At 36.0% G+C, this 25134-nt stretch overlaps 1 protein-coding gene across 3 annotated transcripts in view; it reads right to left on the bottom strand.

Moving 5' to 3' along the window:
• Window positions 1-517: 517 nt before the first annotated feature.
• NUDCD1 (NudC domain containing 1) overlaps window positions 518-25134 on the bottom strand; it is a 34982-nt gene continuing 10365 nt past the window's right edge. For 2 of the 3 annotated variants that reach the window (XM_027684447.1, XM_027684448.1), the window contains 8 exons: window positions 17404-17589; window positions 14934-15117; window positions 10506-10691; window positions 9610-9817; window positions 6931-7075; window positions 5494-5619; window positions 3091-3250; window positions 518-1968 (listed from right to left, as the gene is read on the bottom strand). In XM_027684447.1, the coding sequence (XP_027540248.1) occupies window positions 1676-1968; window positions 3091-3250; window positions 5494-5619; window positions 6931-7075; window positions 9610-9817; window positions 10506-10691; window positions 14934-15117; window positions 17404-17589 (1488 nt within the window). In that variant the 3' untranslated portion in view covers window positions 518-1675. Of the gene's footprint in view, window positions 1969-3090; window positions 3251-5493; window positions 5620-6930; window positions 7076-9609; window positions 9818-10505; window positions 10692-14933; window positions 15118-17403; window positions 17590-21781; window positions 21990-25134 lie in introns of all 3 variants that reach the window. The other variant, XM_027684449.1, reaches the window with a different exon arrangement.

The raw sequence follows: 25134 nt of genomic DNA on the forward strand, positions 1-25134 counted from the left end.
ATAAGCTATATCAAATCTTTTCTACAGGACCTCTGCAGGAATTCTACCACCTTGTTTGACATTACTGCCCAACAATTAAAATTTAGATGCAAAACAGTCATGAAATGGTAATACATTCAGCGAGCCTTTTGAAAAAGCATTTCCAAGATAGTGTAAAAGAGCAAGGAAAAACTTTTCAATATTAGATATACAACATAACCCTGCTGTAAGGAGAAGGAAAATCAGGTTCCTTGGAAAGTTTCTTCAAGGGTTTTTACAAGGTACAACTGCTTGCCTCTCTCTCAAATTCTCACTTATTATTTAATCAGTTCACCAATACAAGTCTGGAGAATTTACAGGAGAGTAAAAACAATCACAACTAAAGAAACACTTATTTTTCCTCTCAATACTCTATAGAGTTCTGAAATGATATCAGAAGAGAGATGCAAACTAGAAGGCCACTTGTATTTGTGATTCTCTCAGTACTTTGGTACCACAGATAACAGCAGCTTTCCTGCCAGTACACAATATATTAGGCATTCTTTGAAAAAAAACCCAACCCAGGGTGGAGCTGTCACAACTGACCCTTTGGTTTAAATGTATTGACAATGCCAATTTAAAGAAAAAAAAAAACAAAACCAAAAATCTTCAGATACAACTATTCAACTCAACCACAGCAGTTTGTTAAACCAAAGCATCCTCACTGGCCTGAGTACTCTTACGTTGCAAATATACCACACCTGGACTTGAGCATCACAGACAGAATGGTTAAGTAATAACACAGCATTTACAGTGGGATCAGAGGCAGAAGTAGCACTTCTGAGTTTCCCATCCCAGGTTACAATACCAGTGCTTTTTACATTATTGGTGCTTTTTCTGTCAGCCATTTTCTCATTGTAAATGACTCACTTGAGATGAAGTACAAAGTCAAATGAAAATGGCACAACTGAGAGTATAACCAGACCTTAACTAATAGCATTCAATGTGTATTTGCCAGCTATACATTGACCCTTACTTTGCTTCTGGAAAAAACTACTAGAAGGTATTCTAGTGTCTCTTAAAATATGAACAGATTGCACTGCAAGTATAAGTAAGTCCCAAACCAATAATCTAAAATGCGCACATGCCATGAAATTGCTCCACTGAAGTCCTGTATAAGATCCATAACACTCCATTCATTTCATTCACATTTTACTCAATACTACTGAATGTCAAAGTATCAAAAGTTTTTGGTCAAGAGTATTTGAATTGGGGATTTTTTTTTTAATGATACATTCTACTTTCCACATCATATGCTTGTAACTCTTCATCTGACTACTTTTTTCATAGGTAAACAGTGGCATTTAAAAACAGAAGTGAATTCTCAAAATTCAGAATTATGGCAAACAAAGTCAATTGGAACAAACAGTGCATAAACCTATTCACATGTGCAGTAGCAGTCTCTGACAATTGCTTTGACAAAGCTGTTGATGCAGAAGACACTTTCCCATAGCTCTGAAAAAGCTTATTTCAGTGGCAGCAAAGTCGAAAAACTTTGTCGCTATCTTACAGACATATTCTAACGAAAAAATTAGATTCCCCTGTAAAACATCCCCTTTTTGAATTTCAGCAAATTGCACTGAACTTGTCAGATCATCTGCCTATCCAGTTCTACAATAAATTGTTAACACAAACTACAGCAGAGCACACTGAATAATTAATTTCCAGAGTTCACCTTTATTAAAAACAAGGTTTTTGTTGTGAGAACAAATAATCTCTCATTTGTAGCTTGAAAGCCTAAGATAGGATCATTTGATTCCAGGGTTGCTACTAGCTGCTTAGCAACCTGTCCTACTTGTCTTCCTTCCTTCCTGTTGTAGAGAACTGTGGCCAGAGGAGTCGGCTGACGATAGATGAAAACTCGTCGCAAGCACTCGCAAAGAGCAGCGTAGGAGTAATCTGGAGCACAAGCCATGAACTTCTTGTCTTGCTTTGATGCTTGGACATAACCTGTGTAGCCCAAAACCAAGCAGAAGGGATAAGTAATATATTGGTTTCAACAGCACTTTAACTGGCCGATACAAAACCAAGCTTTAACTTAAAAAACAATATGCAACAAAAAAAAGAAGATATATGTTCTTATTACATAAGGCAACAGTTTCTGGAGGGATGCATTAACCAGTTTAATGCCAACATACAATTCTTCTGTACACCATCTTAACTGGTGGTTTTTATACATATGTATGTACAGCTAGATAAAAGCCCCACAAGGTCTTTCATTTTCTCAGCAGGATCATAAGGCACAGATATGGCCCATAAGGGCAATCTTGACCCAATATTAGCAGAATAACTCTTTTCTCCCTTCATCTCCCAGTGTGTAATTACATTTAAAAATTAAGATTTCTGAGCTTCTCTAATCTTGAACAGACACTTAAAACTTGTTTTCTATTTAGAACTGACTGAAAAAAAATGAGTTACTTTTCAACACACTGTAATTTCTGTTAATATTCACTCAGAAGGAAAAAATCTTCCTTTTCCTCTTTCATTACAGGACTCTATTAGCAATCAGACTTATTTCAGACTGATTTCTTTTCACACTTTTGTAAAGAGGCTTGAGACACAATCTTTGCCAAACGATCTACCATCTTTCTGAAAGGTTATTTGCTTCACTCCCATTGAACAATGCATGGCAATGGTTATGACATGGGACAATGAGACAGCAAAAATCTAGAGGTCTCTTATTAAAACATCTTACCTTAAGTTTACATATACTAGACACATAATCAATTAACTGCAGCTATTTCCCTGATGTTTTCTGTGTGTGTGTTAACGTAGTGATTGTGCTTTTCAAGTCTCTAATTCAAGTTCACTTATCCAAGGAACTCTCCTTTTAACTGTGCAGTACTGTGCTTGCATCCTGTACATGGTCTGAAAAGGCTTATTTTCCTTCCAGAGCATAAACATTTTATTTCTATGCTCTCTTATGTCTAAAACTAAGCTACCACGCTGCTATCAAAAAAATTACTTAAATCTGAATTGGAAGTTAATATAAGAGAAATATCAACAGAAGCCATCCTAAAAGCATTCAGATAGAAAAGTTTCAGGTGTGTGACACAGAAGTTAATTTCCTACCTAAAGCATTAAAAGTTGCAATGTGTTCCCACATGTTCTCTGGTTGGTCAGAGTGAGGTTGCCAGAGAAGAGCATCAACATCATGTCTCAGGCAGAAGCATGGCATTTCTCTGGGATTCACAACAACTGAGAAAAGATACTGGTTGCTTCCAAGATTAATCTGAAAACAAAACAAATACTGATTCAAAGCATAAAAAGTAGATTCTGTTACACATATGCTAAATTTAGATGATCAACAGTTTCATGTCTCTTAGTTGACAAAATGTTTGAATACATTATGTTGCATCCCCACTTGTCAATAGCTCAATACATCACAGGTACCTAACACATTTCAAACAGATGCAATTAAGTTTCTTGGGATAATATTTAGAGAAACATTATGTCTACTATACAAGCAAATAGGAAGGTGTTTTGTGCAGAAATGGTTTTCTAGGATAGAGGATCCTAACCTGCAACTTCTGATGTTAAGAAAAGATTCTCTCTAAGTAATCACGTCTGGTTTTCTGCAATGCCAACAGGGAAGGAAATACTGTCCCTCTGAGGTAAAAGCTGGTAAGCACTGAAACAAGGATTAGTCAGAATACTAAAACTAGAAAATGTCAGCATTTTTAATTTAGTCACAATCAAATAATCACTAAATTTCAGATTGGCACACTTGTCAATAAATATGTTTGTAGGAGTTTCTGTAAAATGTCCTCCTACCAATAACAGATTTTATCTACTGACAAATATCTGTCTGTCACACTGAATCCACAAAACAGACTACTTTCTTGGTGGAGCCATGTATCTGTACTGCCAGAGAAAAAAAAGACGAGATTAAAAAAAAAATCAAGGAAGAAAAAAAAACCAAACAAAACACCAAGCTCTCTAAGATAGACTTCAGACTTCTTCTCTAGCTTTTTCAGAGGAAACAGAAAATTATGAACTGAATCAAATCTTATCCTGTAACTATGACATGTTTGTACAAAACAGGTTATCCTACATGTACTTGTGTGACACAGGGTAGTGACAGGGTGCAAAACCAATGTTTATTACAAGCTTAATAGAAACATCTTGAAAAAAAACCCAAACAACCACAAGACAATGAGTTGATCTGTAATGTTTTTGTAAGATTGTGCTGTTTCCCACTCTAGCCGGATGACCGAATTAGGTTATAATTTTACTGTTAGTCAAGGTTGCTTACAGCCCAGATCAAGACTATTATTAAAGCGTTTTGCCTACAATCTGTTATTTTCAGTGCGATTGACAAAGAAGTATCATAAAGTGATAGGTTAGCAAAGGCATATAGTGCTTTTGGAAAACTCCATAAAAGAGTCTGGCGTAATAAACACCTGAAGAAAAGCACAAAGATCGGTGTTTACAGAGCCATAGTGCTGTCTACTCTATTATAAGGTTCCGAGTCATGGGTCATCTACTGCCACCACCTGCGTCTCCTAGAGCGCTTCCATCAACGCTGCCTCCGTACAATCCTAAACATCCACCGGTCAGATTATGTGACCAATACATCTGTTCTTGAACAGGCAGCAATCACAAGTATTGAGGCCATGTTACTGAGAACGCAGCTGCGTTGGGCAGGGCATGTTTCCAGGATGAAGGACCACTGCCTCCCTAAGATCCTGCTTTATGGTGAACTCTCCACTGGCTGCTGCAAGAGAGGAGCCCCGAAGAAAAGATACAAGGACTCCCTGAAGCAACAACTCAGCCTCGGGCATATTGATCATCATAACTGGTCTACTCTGGCCTCCAATCGGGAGGCCTGGAGACAGACCCTCTATAACGCTGCTGATGCTTCGGAGAAAGCACGCAGGATCACCCTTGAGGAGAAAAGACAACGCAGAAAGAATTGTGCCTTGCAGAATATACCATCTAAGGAGTCTTTCTGCTGTGTCTTTTGCAACCGGACATGCCTATCTCGTATTGGCCTTTTTAGCCACCAACGCGCTTGCAAGAAACGTGGGTAGAGCCCTTCCCAAATCTTCGTTCGCGAAGCCTAGCCATGATCATAAAGTGATCTATGCTCCAGCTTCTTAGTAAAAAGGGTGCACTTTCTACCAGGCTATCTGAAAAATTACTAAGAAAAATGCAAACTAAGCCATCTAAAGAATATTATGCCACTGAAAAAGACCCTTTTCTTATAATTATTTTGACATAACTTTGCTTTTTCAAATGGCTGACTTGTGAAAGTATATATATATTTAAATCAGAAGAAAAGGAACCTTGTTTTTATATTAAAGTGACATTGAAGGACACATCTGGTTGGACAATTTCTGTTGCTACTGTGATATGATGTTATGGAAGAAATTTACGTGTTTTCAAGAGTTTGCAATTTTTGTACCGATAATAGAATTCAACTTGCATACAAAAATGTTTTAAAGTATTTCTGTAGTAATTTGCAGTACTTACTATATGAGTGACTTTCAAGGTATCGCCATCAAATCTGCACAAGCTTGCGCCATCTTCAAGAAAAGCATCACATTCTTCTAATTCCTGAGCATTACAAGGTGGTTTTTCCTTTTCAGGGTTTGGATTCTGAAATAAAGACAATGGACTACACTGAAAATCCAAACTACAGAAAAAAAGAAATATATAAATCTCTTTTCATAACAGAAAAAAAATCAATAGAACTGGAAGAATCATTTGCCTATCCATACATACTGAAAGGTTAAGCTATTATGAACTTATTCAAAATTAATAGAACCATTTCTGATGTGGAGGATAGCATGAATGGTAGGTATAACAAAATCCATTTCAGTTTGAGGAAAGGTACATAAGCCACTAAAACATGGTCAATAAATTCCCTTCTCTAAGTAGCAAAAGTATACAACCCTGAAAACCTATGCATATTTAGTAAATGTACATCAGTGTATACTTGTTTCAGCTTGTTATTGAAAATGCTATTAAAAAAATGGATTAAATTATTTTGTGAGGAGCTCTCAATACATGCTTCCTTTTAGCTTTCCTAATAATAATTTTAATTTATTTAAATATATTTAATATTTTTTCAATTAATGAAAACTATGATAAAAAAAATCATCACTTTAACCTCAGTATGGGGTACAAAAGAAAAGATATTTGAAGTTCCCAATGAATCTATAGTCAAAAGATATACTACAATATTTTACTCACAAATAATGAGCGAGAGAGGAGAGAAATCACTTTGAAGTACTAAACAGAATTTAGTAACACTTTTCAGCCTTATTTAAAAAAAGAAATAATCCAAAACTGAGACATCAAGAACCACAAGGAATCACACTTCAAAAATTTTAGATGAGATGCCATTTTCTAATTAAACCAAAAGGGGAAGTATCAAGCAAACAGCAGTTAAAAAGTACATTTTATTTTGTTTTAAGTAGACTTCCTGTATAATAATAATGCCAGAAAGTTCATGAGTCGTGCTTTTAAACATGTCATTTACACTCACAGTATGTAGGTCAAATACAGTATCCCTAGGAAAACAGTAGAAAAGTATTGCTAACCTATTGATAAATAAGAAACAGACAGCCTCCAAAATCAAATTAACTGCTTTAAAACAAACGGCCACATCCTAAATGGTGGGAACAAAGTCTATGTTCAATGTTAAATCAGGCTTCTGTTTGGTGCACAGACACTATCATGTAAGCTAAATTGAGTCTCACATGAAGATGATATTACTGTTCAAAATACATTCACAACTCTAGTCCCATTTGTTTGTTAACAGTTTCAATTAAAAATGAATGTAGTTAGGAGTCTGAATAGTAAATGAATTAATGAACCAGGTCAATGAACTGCAAATTAGGGTATCAAGAAAAGACAACATGCAAATGTACAAGAATTTTGAATGCTTCATTTTCAACTCTTTACCATTACTTCAGAAGTCAGATGCATCAGGCTTTCAGCTATTTCGGAGCATTGGGAAGGGTCCATAATGAATTCCCCTCTTGTGTCACCAACTATTAGCTCTGGCCACCGGGATCCCTCATTTTTCTTAATTAGAGAAATTTCCAAACTAAAATGCAAAGAGAATACAAAGAGTAGCACATGAAAACGCTATATCCATTTGTCAGATTAGTAAAAAAATCCTCTAGATTAGAGCACTTCTCTTCAAGCTGAATTAATAATGAAAATCACAGAAACCATTAGCATTCAAATTATAAAATAAACCATTCTAACAAAAAATATTCTAAAGAAAAACAGACCAAGGATTAATTTCTAAAAGCCTAAGCACAAACCTCAGGGTTTTCAATGTAAATGCAGTTTCCCCTGAAGCAGACTCATTAAAATATTTCATATACAGCAGGAGATCGCTTGTAAAGCAATTTTTTCAAAGACTGCCAGACTTTTACTACAGCAGTTTATTTGAAACACAAGTAGTGGTTCCTAAGGCTACTTAAGTGTGCCCTACCTTTATATAACGTCTAGGACAAAAATATTTATTTTAATAGACCTCAGAAATACTACAACAGTTAATTATATATACTGTTATCTAAAATAATTTCTCAGAAGAAGTAAGATTTCTGTAACATAAAAAAACCCAACAGAATAATCATTGCTCAACAGAGAATAATCATTAAATTATTAGGAATAACTAATTAACTAAATGCAAAATAAGACACTTAGCCTTATGCACCAACACAGCAATTCCATTTAAATACTCTCTTAGACAAACACATAGATATAACCATAAAATTAAAGTTAGTTTTATTACACTCAGTTTTTAGAAACACTTACAGGGTCTCCAGCAAAAACAGCTAAAGTGTTTCTGACAGAAAACCTTTTAAGTTACTAACTACTGTATTATAGCAACAACTATCTGGTGAACTCTGAATCATTTCTGAAGCAATTTCACTGGTATTAGAAATAGCACACTTTTACAGAAGACATTTGGAGCAAGTTTTAGGCTTTTAATCAACAGATTTATAGCGGCACTTCAGTATAAACATCAAGAACCGAGTGCAACTAATTACACTGAAATATGGAATTACTATTTCTCATTAAAGTAAGCCTGAGATTCATGCAATATCACTCACTTGATTGAATAAAAAAATTGAGTTACTCAGCTGAGTTATTTTTCAGCATGATACCTAATAACCAACAAACATGAAGTCTTGAAGTTTAATATACAGTATTAGTATAATCTATATACAAACATATAATTCTTCTGGAGAATTACTGGTTTTTACATTTAACCTTTTGGGGACCTGATCTCGACACAAATGGTGGCCTTTGCTGTAGATAAACAGCTATCAAGTGTTAAGTGGATCAATTGGTGATGTACATGTTTCTCCTTGAGTTCATTAAAAGAGTGTGAATATCTCCCTGAGTTAGCCCGACCAGCGTGGTGAGTGAATATATGGCTCAGTCCAGGCAGAGTGTGAAAACTAGACAACTCACAAAAGAAAAATCTGACCGTGTTTTAGGGAGATCTGAATTATTTCCCCCCCCATTCTTTCATATTTTTATTTCAGAAAGAAAACTAAAATTTACTTCTCAAATAAAAGCATGAATATTTCTATTTGTGGTCTACAGCATATTAGGATCACACAGACTCATTTTCTATAATGTATGTAATGTATAATTGATTAGGAAAGTATAATAAGGAAATTATAAGTCAAACCTAAAGAATTTCTGTGACATTATTACTAAAAAAGCTTGTTTGTGGAAAGTTGAAGTAAAAAGAGAAATTATTAACACAAACAACAAGGTTTGTTGTTTGACTCTTACAAATCTATGTTTAACATTTTGGTGTTTTGAGTGTTTTGTTTGTTTTTTTTTTTTTCCCTGGCAAGTTAACTGTAAAACAAGAGGATTACTTTACAATTAGATAAAAAACCAGTATTGTGAGACAGCATTGCAAAAGACAGTGAACTGTTTTCAGCAGAGGAAACAGATTCTTGCAAGAAGGGACATTGGGTGTAGCATTAAAAGAGCCCATTCCCAGAGTATATGGCATAAACTCTGAAATCAGTTTCTGGCTCTCTTTTCCCTCACATGATGTGGGGTGCACCAGTCCTAGTTCCATTTCCATCTGAGGAACCATTTCTGACGGCTGAGGTGGATAGGGAAGGGGTTACTCCAGCTCCAGGGGTTTCTTCGGGTCCTGGACGCATGGAGGGGTTAGGTGCTCTCCCTCCCCCCACCACATGGTCCCATGGCAGCCAGAGAGACAGCACACGGGACTTGGAGAGGAGGCGAGAGAGAGAGTTTATTGGTGGAGTGGTTACATATATAGGTCCTAGGAGGATTCACAGCGACCAATTACAGGGTCAGGGGGCTTACAGGACACCCAATCGCAGGAAGGGGTTAACAAACAATAGGAAAGGGTTAACAAGGTCCAATGAGAAGACTTCTTGATATCTTCTCAGGACATTCCTGAAACAGAGATAACTGTTGTCCTGGGGGGTCCTGGGAAGAAGAAGCAGTGACTTTGCAGAAACACAAAAAGCCATCTTGAAACATATTTAAACCACAGCATCTCATACAAGGCAGATTCACTGCTACATCAGTTCCTACCAACAGGAAAACTAAAATCATACATAATACCTTTTGTTCTCTCTAATTATCCATGTGCAGCTTTCATGGTCCACAGATGAACAGAGCTTTCCTTCCATTAAAGGAGGCTGGTCTCTCAGCGTAACACATATGTTATCAGGAGAAAAACGTACTTTTACGTCATCTTTAGTGATGTCTTGAGGCAGATGAACTGTTATGGTCACATCATCTTCAGTCTGCTGCCAGTAATAAAGAGGGTCTACAATTGGAAACATGCAAGAAAATACAAACTAGATTATAAGGATACAAGGATTACTGGATCCCACAATGCTGGGACACATGAAATTTTGTGAAAGAGTGGAAATTAACTTTTACTCTGAACAATTTACACAAAATATATTCTGATCATGAAATGAAGGAATCCTTTTTTAGTAATCAAGTTTGTCTGTGTCCCTCATTTGGAAAGTAACTTATATACATGTCTATACTCAAATATTCTCATTCTTTAAAAAGGAAAAGGCTTTTTAAAATTATTACTTAAATTTTAGGCAGGAGTAAATTACATGTCAAAAAGCTCTCTTAGGAACAACAATTTGAGGAGGTCAATGCCCTCCTCCCATTTAGGAAGATTGGTTTCTTAATTTGAGTACTTCAGCCAGATGCATAAATTTAGGTGTTACCGATCCAACTACTATCAAATACTTAGTATAGTTCTGTTTCTAAAATAGCCTCTTCCTTAAGATAGAAAAATTTTGTGTCTCCTATCCAAAAAAGCATCTCATATAGGTTTAAGCAAAAAACAAACAGAAGAAGAAACCAATTTGTCTAGAAGACAGATATTAAAACAAACATTTTTAGCTAGAGTTTCCAAACAAATGCTAAACTGACAAGATATTTTCTAAGCCAAAGAAGAGAGCAGCCTACATAATTTGCCAGATAAGTCTTACCTTTCTTTTCATTTAATATTTTTGTATCATCATTTTCTTCTAATTTGTCACTTTCACTTTCCATAAATTTGAATGGTTTGTGGGAAACAATCATTAGACCATCTCCACTTTGCTCTATTGCTGCATAATGGGGGACTGATTTTCCTTGTAAAACTCTCCTTTTAATGATTTCATATTTATGAACACCTATAAAAAAAAAAACAGGTGGTAATATTTTTCTAGAAGACATATTATCTGAGAAACACATTACATTCAAAAACACTATGCAAATCTACTGCTTAAAACATAGTACTGTTATTTTAAAAGAAAATTTCTATTTCCCAATGAGTTTGTTAAATATTGGATTATTCTAAGATTGCCTTTTTTATTTATGATGTCTTTGTTGATCACAGCTAGCCCAGCACAGTCTCTGTACAAACAAGTTTTCCAAATAATTTTCAAGCTGCTGTAAAAACCTGAGAAACAATGAAATAGCTAGTGGTAATACTTTACTCATAATGGAAAATGCCCATATTCCTCAACTCTTTTAAGACACTGCTCTCTAAAAGAGAGGTCCCAGATGTCAGCTACTGGCATCCAGGACCATGTCACTCCTTACTGTGCTCTGAAACACATGGGTACTCCTGACTTCAGACACCAGTAAAGTCACAGGTTCTAGCACATTTGGTTTTTTTCCATCAGAATCTTACTGCCCACAGAGTCCTCACGAACAACTTGATAAAATTCTCACAGGTGACAAAATCATCCCCAGGAATTGTTTATTTTTTCACATTTCTGCTTCATCTCTTCATTAAAAGAAATCACTGTACTTGTAGTTACGACTTTACTTGAAAGAAATTGGGAAATCATTAGCAGACACATTAGACAAGACCAGAGATTATGATGGTAAAAATCCTCTATGTCCCCCTAGCTCTCCAAAATGGGTTCCTGTTTGACCTCAATGTTAAACTTAGAGAAACATCAAAGTCATAGGAGAACACAGATCATAATCACAGAATTACAGAATATGCTGAGTTGGAGGGGACCCACAAGGATCATCAAATCCAACTCTTAGCCCTACACAGGACCATCCATCCCCAAGAATCACACCATATGCCTGAGAGTATTATCCAGATGCTTCTTGAACTCTGTCAGGCTTGCTGTGACCACTTCCCTGAGGAGCCTGTTGCAGCTCCCAACCACCCTCTGGGTGAAGAACCTTTTTCTAATATTGAACCTTAATCCTCCCCTGCCACAACTTCAGGCCATTCCCTCAGGTACCGTCAATGGTCACCACAGAGAAGAGATCAGTGTCTGCCCCTCCTCCTCATAAAAAAGTTGTAGACTGAGGTCTCCTCTCAGTCTCTTCCAGGCTGAACAGACCAAGTGACCTCAGCCCTTCCTCAGCCCACTTCCCCTCAAGGCCTTTCACCATCTTCGTTGCTCTCCTTTGGATGCTGATGGATAACCCAGATATAATTTAAATCCTTTCAACTGGTTACCTTCTTTGCTAAGCAAGAAGTGGATTAAAGGTTAGTAACCAATTCAATTAATGGTGTTAATTAAAGTACCACTCTTTTTCTTAGAAGCTTTGGTTGGACTGGAGGGAGGGCAGCATTAATTGAAGAGATTCAACCATTCTAATTAGAGACAGAGTAAGAGATCCACATAATCAGAAGACTCCAAGCAAGAGGGTAACATGCTTTAAAACATTAACAAATTACTTTGGCTTAGATACATAACCAAAAGGAGCATGTTTTTGTTGCAGTGGGAAGTTAACCACTCTGTGAATAAGCTGTTTTAACTAACAGAATCTAACTATACACTGAAACAAAAAATTAGTTTGTACATCTCTCCTACAGCATTTGCTCACTGGTTAAAAGGCATTACAATCTCACAACTTACCGTTGTGTGACAAAAACTTTGCAGAGTATTTTTAATCAATCATTAGAACTTCAAAAAGTTTTAAGTAAGTCTTTATAATCTTTCTGGTAAGTTTATACTGAATGATTTTTCTTGTAGAGAAGGTCAGAAGAAAGCTAACGTCACATTTTCTTAGCCTGATAAAGCAGCAAGGTGGCTCTTCATTTCAAGCTTTTACAGTGAGGATTCCTAAAACATTCGTTAACTGAAGGAAATAAAGTTTGAAAGGGTATACCTTTGTTACAGTCCTCTGAGGTACTACACAAGATGTGAACAGACCTAACCACTCCCTCCATTCTGATTTATTTTCATACTTCCATTTTTTTTTGTTCTTAGGTAATACAATAGTGGTGGGTGTGATTACTTTGTCTGGCCAACCAGACATGGTAGAGACTCTCACAGTTTTTAGTGCCAAGAGACATAACTATGTTTTAAGGCTTTGCTTTGATGAATCACAGATTTTGGCAATTTGAGAAATGGCTTGTTGATTAACTACTTACTCTTACTAAAATATGATTTGATAAACTGCACCCACAGGCAAAGTTTCAAGAAAAGTTAGGCATAGCAATTGACTACTGATGAAAGAGGATGAAAAGAATTGTAATTCCTCAAAACAGTTTTATCTTGGAGACTGGTTCATACATCAGTCTGATTTTTGAGTTGTTTATTTAAATTAACTCAAAACTTATTTTTCTCTTCAGTTTGCTTTGAATCTTGTTATTTACATCTCTACTGACAATAATCTCAAAAATTTTGTCTGTTTCTTGGAAATGCTGGAAAACTGGCAAAACTTTTTGAAAGATTTTTAAATCCACGTCTATGGATTCCCTGAGTATTTGTCATAAGTTATAAAACCCACATTGTTAAAAAGAATTTGTTCATGAAAATGTACAGTATTAGACAAAATAATACAAATTTGTGTTACTCCTTTCACCAAGCAACAGTCTTAGTTTAGACTGACCGTGTTACTGACTTAGTTTTTCTTCTAAGTTATAACCAGTGATGTTCAGAGGTTTCTTCTTCTTGTTGAGCTGGCCACGAAAGCATAAGGCAGTCAGTCTCGTGTGGCTTTCTGTCTCTCTGAGGTATATTGGCATCACCCAAGATTTCAATAGCAGAAAACATAGATAAAGTCACTGAGGGCAGCACACCTGGTGAAAGGGCTGTAAGGAATATCCTATGAAGAGTGGGTGAGGACTTCAGGCTTGTCTAGTTTGCAAAAAATGAGACTGAGGGGCCACCTCATTGCTCTCTACAGCCTTCCTAAGGAGCAAGAGTGGAGAGCAAAATGCTAAGCTCTTCTTCCTGGTATCCAGTGACAGGATGTGTGGGAATGGTTCAAAGCTGCACCAGATGAAGTTCAGACTGGGCATTAGGAAGCACTTCTTTAATGAGAGGGTGTTTAAACACTGCAACAGGTTCCCTAGACAGCCCCAAGTCTGTCTGTTGATGCCCCAAGAGGCATTTGGACAATGCCCTTGACAAGACGCTTTAACTTTTGGTCACCTGTTAATTGGTCAGGCAGTTGGACTAGATGATTGTTGTAGGTCACTTCCAACTGAAATATTCTATTCTATTCTATTCTATTCCATTCCATTCCATTCCATTCCATTCTATTTCTACAATATATGTAGGAGATTGAGTAACGTGACTATTAACACCACAGGATGCAATCAACTGCTTTAGTTCCAAGTATTTAAAGATCTTTTTTCTATTGGTATCAGAATTATACTTCTTGGAAGATAATGAGCAAGACCATATCACAGTCTTGCCAAGAAGGTATATTAATTTAATCCATGCATCTTTAAATCAGACAGTGAAGCATAGGGTCTTGCATCCTTTATGTAAATCATGATATTAATGTATGTATATATGGCTATATTGAACATATGAAGTACCATTTGCCAAACTTTATTAGGATAATATATTAACAGGTATTAATACACTAACTAATATGTTTTTAATGTGTAGCTCTAAAATTAACATAATAACTTCATACTCTTAATGCAGGAAAACCTAGAATATGCAGCATTTATTTTTTTTATGTTACAGCTGTTATATTTATCTCATACTAATTCCAATCCCACTATGTCATTAATTGGAAGCTACAAAAACACCAAGAAAATCCATAACCAAAGACCCATATCCAGCTGTACAACATTTTGAAAAGTACAACAGAGATTAGTTAGAAATAGTTTTGTATAACCTTGATTTTACAAGACCAATCTAAAATGAAATTCCATTTCATAACATCAAAGTAAAGTTCTATCTTGTTTTCTAATTATCTTCACCACATATACATAAAACTTTACTTCTTCCTGCTTTCCAAATGTCTGTCAGAATTTAGGTCTACAACCAATAGCTTGATCCCAAAATTTAAGAAAAAATTACCCATGGAAAATCTAAATTGAAGTTGTGGGGAAAAGAAATATCAGCAGTTGTGGAAAAGCAACTTCTAAGACAAAAAATAAAAGCATGATTTTTATTTTTTTTAAACATTAATCACCAGTAATATAAAACACTTACCCTCTTTGCTTATCTCTGCAATCGTAACCCATTCCAAGGTAACATGAAATCCGCTTCCTTTTGTGTCCAATTCATCTTTTTCTACCCTAAGCAGCAGCACAGCTAGTGAATTTATATCAGATTTTACAAATGAAACACTGTGTGCTGTAATAAATGGACTCCCTAGTTCTTCATTAAACAGAATCTAGAAGAGAAAAATGTAGAAAAAAGTCAGATAGTTAAACCTGGAAGCCCTGATCTTTCACAGGAAGCAGTGAAAGGTTTCAGTGAACATCAAATGAGTAGCAGTTTGCCTCCCACAAACCTCTCTGCCAATATGAATCCATGAATGTCACACATTTCTGGCTCCTCCTTCTGTGACTGTCAAAATACTATTTTCAAATGTTTTTAGTTATTATTGTTTATATTATACAATCATTATAAGGGTCTATTAAGCAAAGCACAAAGATCCCCAAACCCATCTGCATTACAGCTGTTTACTACCACATATGTGGAGGTACAACTGATCCATATGGATCCTGAGCACAACGGGATCCATAAACACTGTCTATCAACTGGGGAAACAGTCTCACGCTCAAGATGAAAATGGAAGCATTTCCCCAAGGCCCTCACTGCTTCTCTGGACACCCCAACATTGTGAAAATCTTTGTAGACCTTGACATGTGCAAACATGAAGATAAAAAGGTCCAGTGCATCACTGCCACTGTTTAATCATCAAAAATAAGGGGAGGAGGAGTCTCTTTATTTGGCTACTATCTTTTGCAAAGAGATTCCATTCTCCTTATTTATGAAGTACTACGAAGGAGAGTAAAAAAGAAAAACCTATAATGAAATTAAGGAGTATAATATTCATGTTTAGAAGAAGCTGAGGTTAGAATTCTTTTAATTTTTATTTATATATACAGATAGGAAAAGTCCATCCAATATCTGACAGTCCGACTAGATAAGTATTACTGCCATATTGAAAGGCTAATAAGCACCACTGTAAACATGAAATAACTAAACACAGAAGGACTCTGCATTTTGTAGTACAAGATATTTAGCATTTGGTACATATAACAGGAAGTTTTAATTCTAGAAACTATGTATTTCAGCTTTTCTCAAAAAAGTATCCATTCAGAAAAACCACTGGGTGCTCTACAAACTCAGGAAATCAATATAAATGATGACAGAACCTCAACATATAAAGCTCGTGTTTTTGTTACACTGACAACTCCAATGTAACTTGTAACTCCAATGTATCAGCATTCTCATACAGAACAGAATAAAAACCAGTTGGTATTTATTACCAAGCATCCAAAGAACAGGATGACCCAATTTCCTTTACTGAACTCTCAAAAAGTGTAGGGAAAGGAGCTAATCCATCATCCTGAAATCTTCCACTTCACTATATACACCTGTATTTCTGCCAATAGTAGAACATCCTTGATTACTTAGGAAACTTCCCTCTAATTAAGAAAATAGATGCAAAATGCAGGCACTTTATAACAGATTTGTTTTTCATGAACAAAGAGGAGTGCACGGCTGAACAGGAGACTCACAGTTTCAGGCAGGAATGTAACTTACTTATATTTGTTGTGTCCAAGGAGGATAACAAATACCATTATTAATGTAGAGATTACTTTGATATGGATATAAAAAAAAATGCTACTTACCAAGACTCCTTAAAAGAATTATGTAAATAATTTTCATAAGAAACATAAAAACATACTTCAGTTACAATCAACAATTTTAAATAAAAATTTTAAGCACCAATTATTTTCCAGAGCTAAGTACACGTTATGAAGAACGAGCCCTGTGAGAGAGGTGGAAATAATATTGCTTAAACACTATACCTACTTTTAAAGTAACCCTCAGGGTTACTTATCAAAGCTTCTAATCGGCACTTTTGTTCAAGTTTTATTCTAGTCTTTGTAGATGTATTTTTAAAATGAGGCAAATTAAATGGTGAGTATTTCAAGCACAATTACATCCACAGAGAAAAACATCATGTAGACCAGAAATCTTGTAACTTAAAAAATGAAAGTAGTTTTTAGCTTGGTTGAGAATAATTTCAAACTTAAAAAAAAAATATATTATTCCATGGGCCAATGGAAAGATTAAACAATAAGAGGTGAAAAGTGGGGGGAGAATCCTGGACAGACACATATGAATGGAGAAAGGAAGGAGAAATGTTTTTTAGAAAAAGTTTAGCTAGATAAGCACCTAACCACCTTTTAGAAACATTCACTTTTACTTAGATTCCTCTTCAGTCAAAAGGCTGTTCCCTTTCAAAAACTTGAATTTCAGGTATTTTGTTTATAAAGAAATCATTTAGTAATTTAGAACACATTTCTGTATCAGTGATACAGAGTTATGATTTAAAGCTTAATTCTTCACACATTACATACATGCAATTCTCATAAGAAATGCGACAATAAGAATTACTTGGTAGACATACAACTCCTAAATATGTTATTGCAGGACTCACCTCCCACTTTTCAGATGCACTGTTTCCACGTTTGCCTGATTTAATTAAATACAGTCTTCCTGTACCATCAGAAAGGGTCACCTGTGTGGGGGATGAGAAGTGTATCGAGGCACAAAGGCGATTATCACACGCAGTCAAGTCTGAAGGCAGCCTGAAAACTTCTCTTGGTTTTTGTAGAGCAGTGTCCTATAAACAAACAGGCATGAACTAAGAGTCAGTGAGGTATTTATTAGTTTCAGTTAATATTACAGACAAATTAAGAATACCAAATCTCAGCAGCAATGTACCAGCTTCTTTGTGCCATTAAGCATTTTTGGAATGAAGTGGCTAGCAAGGGTAATTCCCACATATGTGGAAAAGGGGGTGGAATTTCAATAAATTGGTTTCTGTGAGCGTTCCCTAATTGATATTTCAGCACTCTTTTTTTTTCTTTCTATTTTACAGCATTAATTATATTTTGCATTAAATCAAGGCTTTTCATTTCTTTTCCCCTAGCATTCCCATATAATTAATCACTTACCTCATATAATTCTAGTTCCAGTAAAAATGCGGAGACTTAAAAATAAATTCACTTGGGGAAGAGTAGTTGGAAAGCAGCCCAGTGGAAAAAGACATGGGGATGCTGGTCTACAGCTGCTGAACATAAGCCAGCAGTGTGCTCAGGTGGCCAAGAAGGCCAATGACATCCTGACCTGTATCAGAAATAGTGTGGCCAGTAGGATCAGGGCAGTGATTGTTTCCCTGTACTCAGCACAGGTGAGGCTGTATCTGTGTTCAGTTTTGGGCCCCTCACTACAAGAAACAAGCCTGAGGTGCTGGACCACATCCAGCAAAGAACAACAGAGCTGGTGAAGGTTCTGGAGCACAAGTCTTATGAGGAGCAGCTGAAGGAGGTGGGGGTGTTTAGTCTGGAGAAAAGGGGGCTTAGAGGAGACCCTATTGGTCTCTACAACTACCTGAAAGGATGCTGTAGCCAGGAGCGGGTCAGTCTTTTCTCCAGTAAGTGACAGGACAAGAGGAAGCAGCCTCAAGTTGTGCCAGTAGAGGTTTAGATTGAGTATTAGGAAAAACTTCCTCACCAAAAGGGTTGTCAAGCATTGGAACAGGCTGCCCAGGGAAGTTCATGGAGTCACCATCCCTGGAGGTATTTAAAAGACATGTGGACGTGGCATTTAGGGACATGCTTTAGTGGTGGAGTTGGCAGTGCTTGGTGATTCATTCTACTCTATACTAAAGGTCTTTTTCAATCCAAACAATTCTGTGATTCTACTACCCATCAGGATAACTTTATTTAGCATTCTCTTGCAGTGGCACACAGCAATCTTTCTTAAGCAAAACTACAGATAGTTTTTGAGCATGAATAAACAGACACTATAGTGAACAAATTGCACAGATGATGTGATTTTGCAGTGAACAATAAAGATATGCAGATTTTTAAAAAATTATACATACCACTGTACTTAAAAAAAAAATCCAGTATTTCCTACTGTATTATCTTTACACAAAACAGCCTGATTCAATAATAGTGCAAAATGAATGTTAGATAACCAATTTCATCTTTATTTCCAGTAATTGTTCTCAGAAGTCCTGCTTTAGTCTTGTGATGTGTTCTTAATTTCTTGCTAATTCTAACAGAAAAAATGGCTTTCCTGCTGAAAACTGGATTTCCAACTATTTTCATTAAGTACAGCAGTATGTCTTCCAGGGTATCTTTTAGGGATTATTCTTTATCTTGTGCCTTCACTCTCACATACAGCTCCTTCTCTGCTGAGTAAGGCTTTGTAACTCTGCTCATTATTTGGTTCAAGGAATGCCAGCAATGCCACTGCCTTCTTAGGACTAAGATTTACCTACATTTTTTGTGTTGAAGTAATCTCTGAATACCCAAGAGGCTTGTTGAGGAAAAAAACCTGACAAAATCTTTATGATTTAAAAAGAACTTGGCATCACAGTTTAAAAAAAAACAGTCAGGACATCCTTAATCAGCAATACAGCTTGATCTGCTACTCATAATGTTGATCAGGCTGCAGTATTAAGAGCAAAAATAAAATATTCTCACAGAAAAATATAAGAAGCAAACTGAAGATTCAGTAACATCACAGTCACATCTCTACAATCTTTCAAATAAATGAAATAGAACTTAATTGCTTGAGGTTTTTCAACTGAACTAATCAGCTGTTAAATAAAATGGGCTGGAAGTCTGTCACAAGTGGGGTCCCTCAAGGATTGATACCAGGCCCCACACTGTTGAACATCTTCATAAATTATCTGGATGACGGGATTGAAAGCACCCTCACCACATTTGCTGATGATGCAAAACCAGGTGGTGACATAGACATGTTATAAGGGAGAGCCATCTGGCACAGCGAGCCAGCCAGCCTGGAGGAGTGGGATAGCAAGAACATTGCAAAGATAAGCAAAGACGAGTGCAAGGTCCTGCACCTGGATTGGAACAACTAAAGAGCCCAGTACAGGCCAGGATCTGTGTGGGTGCACCAGGAGAAGTTTCATCTAGACATAAGAGAATTTTTTTACAAGCACAATCTGTGACTGGAACAACCTCATCAGTGACATGGTAGAATCTCCCTCACTGGAGGTTTTCAAGATGTAACTGGACAGGGTGATAAATAATCTCATCTAGGCTCCTTTTGCCATGAAATCTATGATCTTTTGAGATCCCTTCCAATCTGGGTTGTTCTATAATTCTAAAATAAACTCCATACCATATTCAGCACCTTGTCCCTTTCACTGATTCACAGACTTCAGGATCTGATTTGAAGTTGTCAAATAGGTCTTCCAGTGATAAGAAAACAAAGGAATTCTTGTTGTGTCTTTTCTATATCTTAGACAAACATTTCTCACTAAGTTATTGTCCTTTCCCCTCATCTCATAGACAGTTTTATATATATATATATGTATATGTATCATAAATGAAACAAAATTAGATGCAATGGGTTTCATACATATTTTACAAGCTAGTGTACCACTTGTATTTGAACAAATAAAGTCAACTCTGGAGAAAAAAACAACTCCCTGATTGGCCTTTAAAGATTAATATTTCCCTTTATAAATCCAATTTATCTTTTTAATCCAACAACAAATAGACTATGTTGAGAACATAACTAGTGGTCATAGAGCTAACTAAACAATTTTCTGTTTTATTTCACTAGGTTCATTTCCAGTCAGTTGATCTACAACTATTTTTGAAGCTCCACAAATCAGAAACCTCTGCTTAACAAGAGGGAAATTCTTCCCTTGTTACTAAAATCTGCATTAGTGCCACAAAAAAAATATATTTAAGTAGAAGTATATTTGTAAAAATAGAAAAACAGAATTTGAAAAATATTACAGGGACAGTTTTGAACATATTTACAAGTATGCAAAAGGAAGCACAAACAGAAGAATATTTTTGTATTGAAAACCTGGGGGGGGAAACAAGTAATTACTTTTGCCACACAAAATATGTCTTAGTCTCAGGCTCATCCTTAATTTAATAAGGCATGAGGCTAAGAAATAGCAGTGAAAACATAACAAACTAAATTCAGCTGCAAATTGGCTAATCATCTTCTGTCCCTCTATTTTCTCTCAAACTATCAGTAGCTTGGGGGAGGTGGGAATAATCTGTATACATATCTACTTCTAGCAAAAGAAACTCACTTATTCTGCTCTGTGAAATAAGCAGTCAAAAATATACATACAAATCACCATCTCTAAAAGAGTACTTTGCACTTGGGTACGTGCATACGATACAGAAAGAGCACACTTGTGAATGCAAAGCACGCCATGGTCTCATTTGTTGAGAATCCAGCATATGAGGGGATTTCAAATCCTTCATACTTTCCAGATGTTAGTAACATCAGATGTGCATTTAACACGTTCAAAGGTAAGCAAGAGAAATTGGATTTGGGTAAGTACCATTTTAATAAGCAACAGGAAAAAAAGACCAGATGACAAGCAGATAGCCTACTTGACTTTTGGGCCTACTTGAATTCATATTAGAGATTACTGTGTGCTACATAAAGGTTATGAAACCTGCAATGGAAAATATGCAAATTTGATTTTTAATTATTGGAAGCATTCAGGGTCTGTTTGTAGATTCAGTTGTATCACTACACCTCTTGAACTATTCTAATGATTTTAACACATTCAGTAGGGGAGAATGAAAGAATTAAAATGAAAAAAAAAGCAAACAGACCAAACCCGCAACCCAAAAAAATATCACACAAACACTAGATATCAAGAATTTTGGCTTCCTCATATTTTACTTAATTTTTAGATTTCACTGAAAGGAGTCTTTTCTACAATGAAGTTGTTCCATGGTAACTAGCAATGACTACTGGCCTAGGAAAAAAAAAAGTCAAAATCCCATGTATCTTATCATGAAAATAAGAAGCAACATTCCTCTTAACAGTGATTTACAGGGTTATATTACATAACATTACAGAAGACCACATGTTTGTTAGCCTTCAAGTGAATCTTAACAGTAAGCTTCAAAGAGTTTTGGATGCAATTAGAAAAAGAATTATCTACTCAAAGCTCACATCAGATTTATCAGCATTGAATGGGAATTTCAGAACTCAATAAATCTGAAAAAATGAAAAATAATCTTCACTACAAAGCCTTTCTCTCAATAGGCAAGAAAGGAAATGCTCTTATTCACAACCTTTTTGTACAATTATTTAACCCTAGGCATTTATTAGAACAGTTTTTAATCTCATTCTGATGATGAAAAGGATGGACTTCCTTCAAGCTGAAACAAAACCTGCCCTCAAAACCCTTCTGTGTCAGATTTGCTTTTTAACTTACTGTTTCTTTGTTTACCACCTTGTTAACTGGCGTTAATAGTAATTCCCTACTTCAGAAATATGAGGGGATGGTGACATTCTATAGTCATGTATTTTACTAGCAAGACCTGGCTTAAACAACTACTGCAATTTTAGCAGAAGTCAGGTTTACTCACTGCAATTAGGTTTAAATGGCAGCAACACGGTTTCTTTAAGAAAAAACTAGGTACAGCTTCTTGTCAGTCTCAGTTTTTCATCTCTCTTCAATTCCTACGAAGATTCTTCCTTTGTTTAACTATTTTTCACTCTCCAGTCTCTTTCTTACCTTTTGCATTGGACTTAATTCTCGCTTTGCCCACTTCTATACTTCTTGACAGTGTACTCTGCTTCCTTTTGGCCTCTGTCGTTCCATTCATCTATTCCAGATTTCATCTGGGTGCCTTCACTATTACAACTACCCCTTTGCTTTAAGCAGTTCATTTGCCTCACCTGCCTATGACACTAACCCTGAGCTTGAGCCTTTGAAGAAGTCCAGGTTTCAAGTTTGTGTAGAAATTCTGAGCAAATGGTTCCTCCACAGGCAAAGTCAGGCAGACCAAGTCAGGCTGTGCAGGTACAAGGCAAGACGTAAGATACAGGCTTAAAAAGTCCCTCTACTGTTCCTGACTCCCTCATGTCAGGTCCCATCTAAGTAAGCATGCCTTACCTTCATAGTTAAGTAGTGATATTTTACTTAGTTTCTTTGGTGTGCCTGTAAGACCTCGATTTTTTAAGTTGCATTAAGAAATTGTATTGTTCCAAAGACACATAAAGTTTGTCATACTGTCCTGGTTTCGGCTGGGATAGAGGTAATTTTCATATTAATGCTTTGTTCTGGATCTAGTATGAGAATAATGTTGATAACACACTCATGTTTCGGTTGTTGCTAAGCAGCGCTTTCCCCAAGTCAAAGACTTTTCAGTTTCCTATGCTCTGCCCATGAGGAGGTACACAAGAAATGGAGACAACATGGCCAGGACAGCTGACCCCAACTGGCCAAAGGGATATTCCCTACCATATGGCATAATGCTCAGCACATAAACCCAGGGGAACTGCCCAGCAGGGACCAATCGCTGCTCAGGGATGGGCTGGGCATCGGTCAGCAGGTGGGGAGCAACTGTACTGTTCATCACTTGCTTTTCCTTGGGGTTTATTTCTCTCATTTTGCTACCATCCTTTTCATTATTATTTTTGTTGTTATTATTATTATTAAATTTTACTTTATGTTAATTGCTAAACTGTTCTTATCTCAAGGATTTTACCTTTCTTCTAGTTCTCCTTCCCATCCTACTGGGGATGGAAGAGGGGGAGTAAGCAAGCAGCTTCATGGTGCTTAGTTTTCAGCTGGGGTTAAAGCATGATACTTAGCGTAAAAACATGTGATATTGTATAAAGGATTTAAAATGAAAATGAATTTTCCAAGGAAAAGACAGGGAATGAGAAAAGACAAAATAGACCAAAAAAAAAAGGAAAAATTAAAAAATAAGTCATATGGCAATTCCCACAAAATAGCAATAACAAATACAAAACTTTATATGAAAAATCAAAATACCTAGGCATTTGACACATCTCTCTAACTGTGAAAAAGTGTCCATACCCTACACTCTGAATAATAGAGACAAGTATTTAAAACCCTGAAACAGAACACTAAAAGATTTTGTTATTCTTTACTTTATCTGCTTCCTTATTCTGATTTATTTTAAACAGAATTCCCACATTGTGTCTGGTGCCACTAACAGAAAGTTAGTGGCACCGTTCTGAATCGGAGCTAACTGAAAGTTATGGAAACAGTATTCCACAGCTACTTCTTCTTGGAATTCAAAAAGATGACAAAAAGATGATTCAAAAAATATAGACACCACTTAGGGTTTTAATTAAGTGTGAAAAGAGTTCCTTCCACAATTTCTTGATTTGATTATTTGAACAAAAAAAGAAACAAAGTTGTCTTTGCAAGAAGAGCTTAAGGTCAAGAAACCAAGTCCAAGTATTTAACTGCTAGAGGAGAAAACTTTGAGTATTTTCCAGCTATATTCAAGTACTACAAACATCAAGCAAATAAGTTGAATTAGATGCAAAAAAATGCCCAATCAAAAAAACCCGGCTCAGTAATCCTGTCACTACTCTACCCATTGGGTCTTTAAAACAAAGTATCAATCAATGATTCTTATTGAATGAAAGAAATCCAACAGCTGTAACAGCAGAATGTTAAAGCTATTATACAGCATTTCCAGGCAAAATAGGGTAACAACTTCCTCAAGCTGGTATAAAAAAAACACCGGAATACTCATCAACCAACATTGAAAAACTGCTCATGTTGATCACTTTTCTTTTTTCAATTATGTGTGATTTTGAGCAAGTGGAAAGGTATTATAAACACTTTTTGCCTTCACAGATGACATCTTTCTAAACACCTAAGTTGCAAGGATAATTCATGCTTTATGGATAACCAACACACTGTTATATTAGAATCAAAGTTGCAATAAAAATAAGAAATAAAACTGGAAATAATGTGTTAGCCTATGTGTTCTTTCACTCTGGATTTAGGATGAACTTGTTAGCCTGTTCAATTTTCTGTTTGAAAGAAGACTGAAATTAATTTTAATTGTAAGCTATACATGGCCAAAACCAATCTTACTTGTAATATACATTTGACTAATATATGACCAGGCACATTTGTAATGTGACACCTTGTTGATGTGTCTGAACACTCATTCCTTTTTATACATATGCAAACGTTTCCTTTGCAAAACAGCACTGTATTCTGTATTAGGACACAAGATGGTGCCTATTTATTTCACAGTTTAATCAGTTTTATTTCCCAGTTCAGGTGGAACTGAAACTTGCGACAGGACATTAATCAAGTGCCATTATCTTGAAATTGGTTCTGAGGAAGAATATTTCCTATGTC

Source organism: Neopelma chrysocephalum, unplaced genomic scaffold (genome assembly GCF_003984885.1).
Source record: "Neopelma chrysocephalum unplaced genomic scaffold, ASM398488v2 Primary Assembly neopelma1_66, whole genome shotgun sequence".
Lineage (NCBI taxonomy): Eukaryota > Metazoa > Chordata > Aves > Passeriformes > Pipridae > Neopelma > Neopelma chrysocephalum.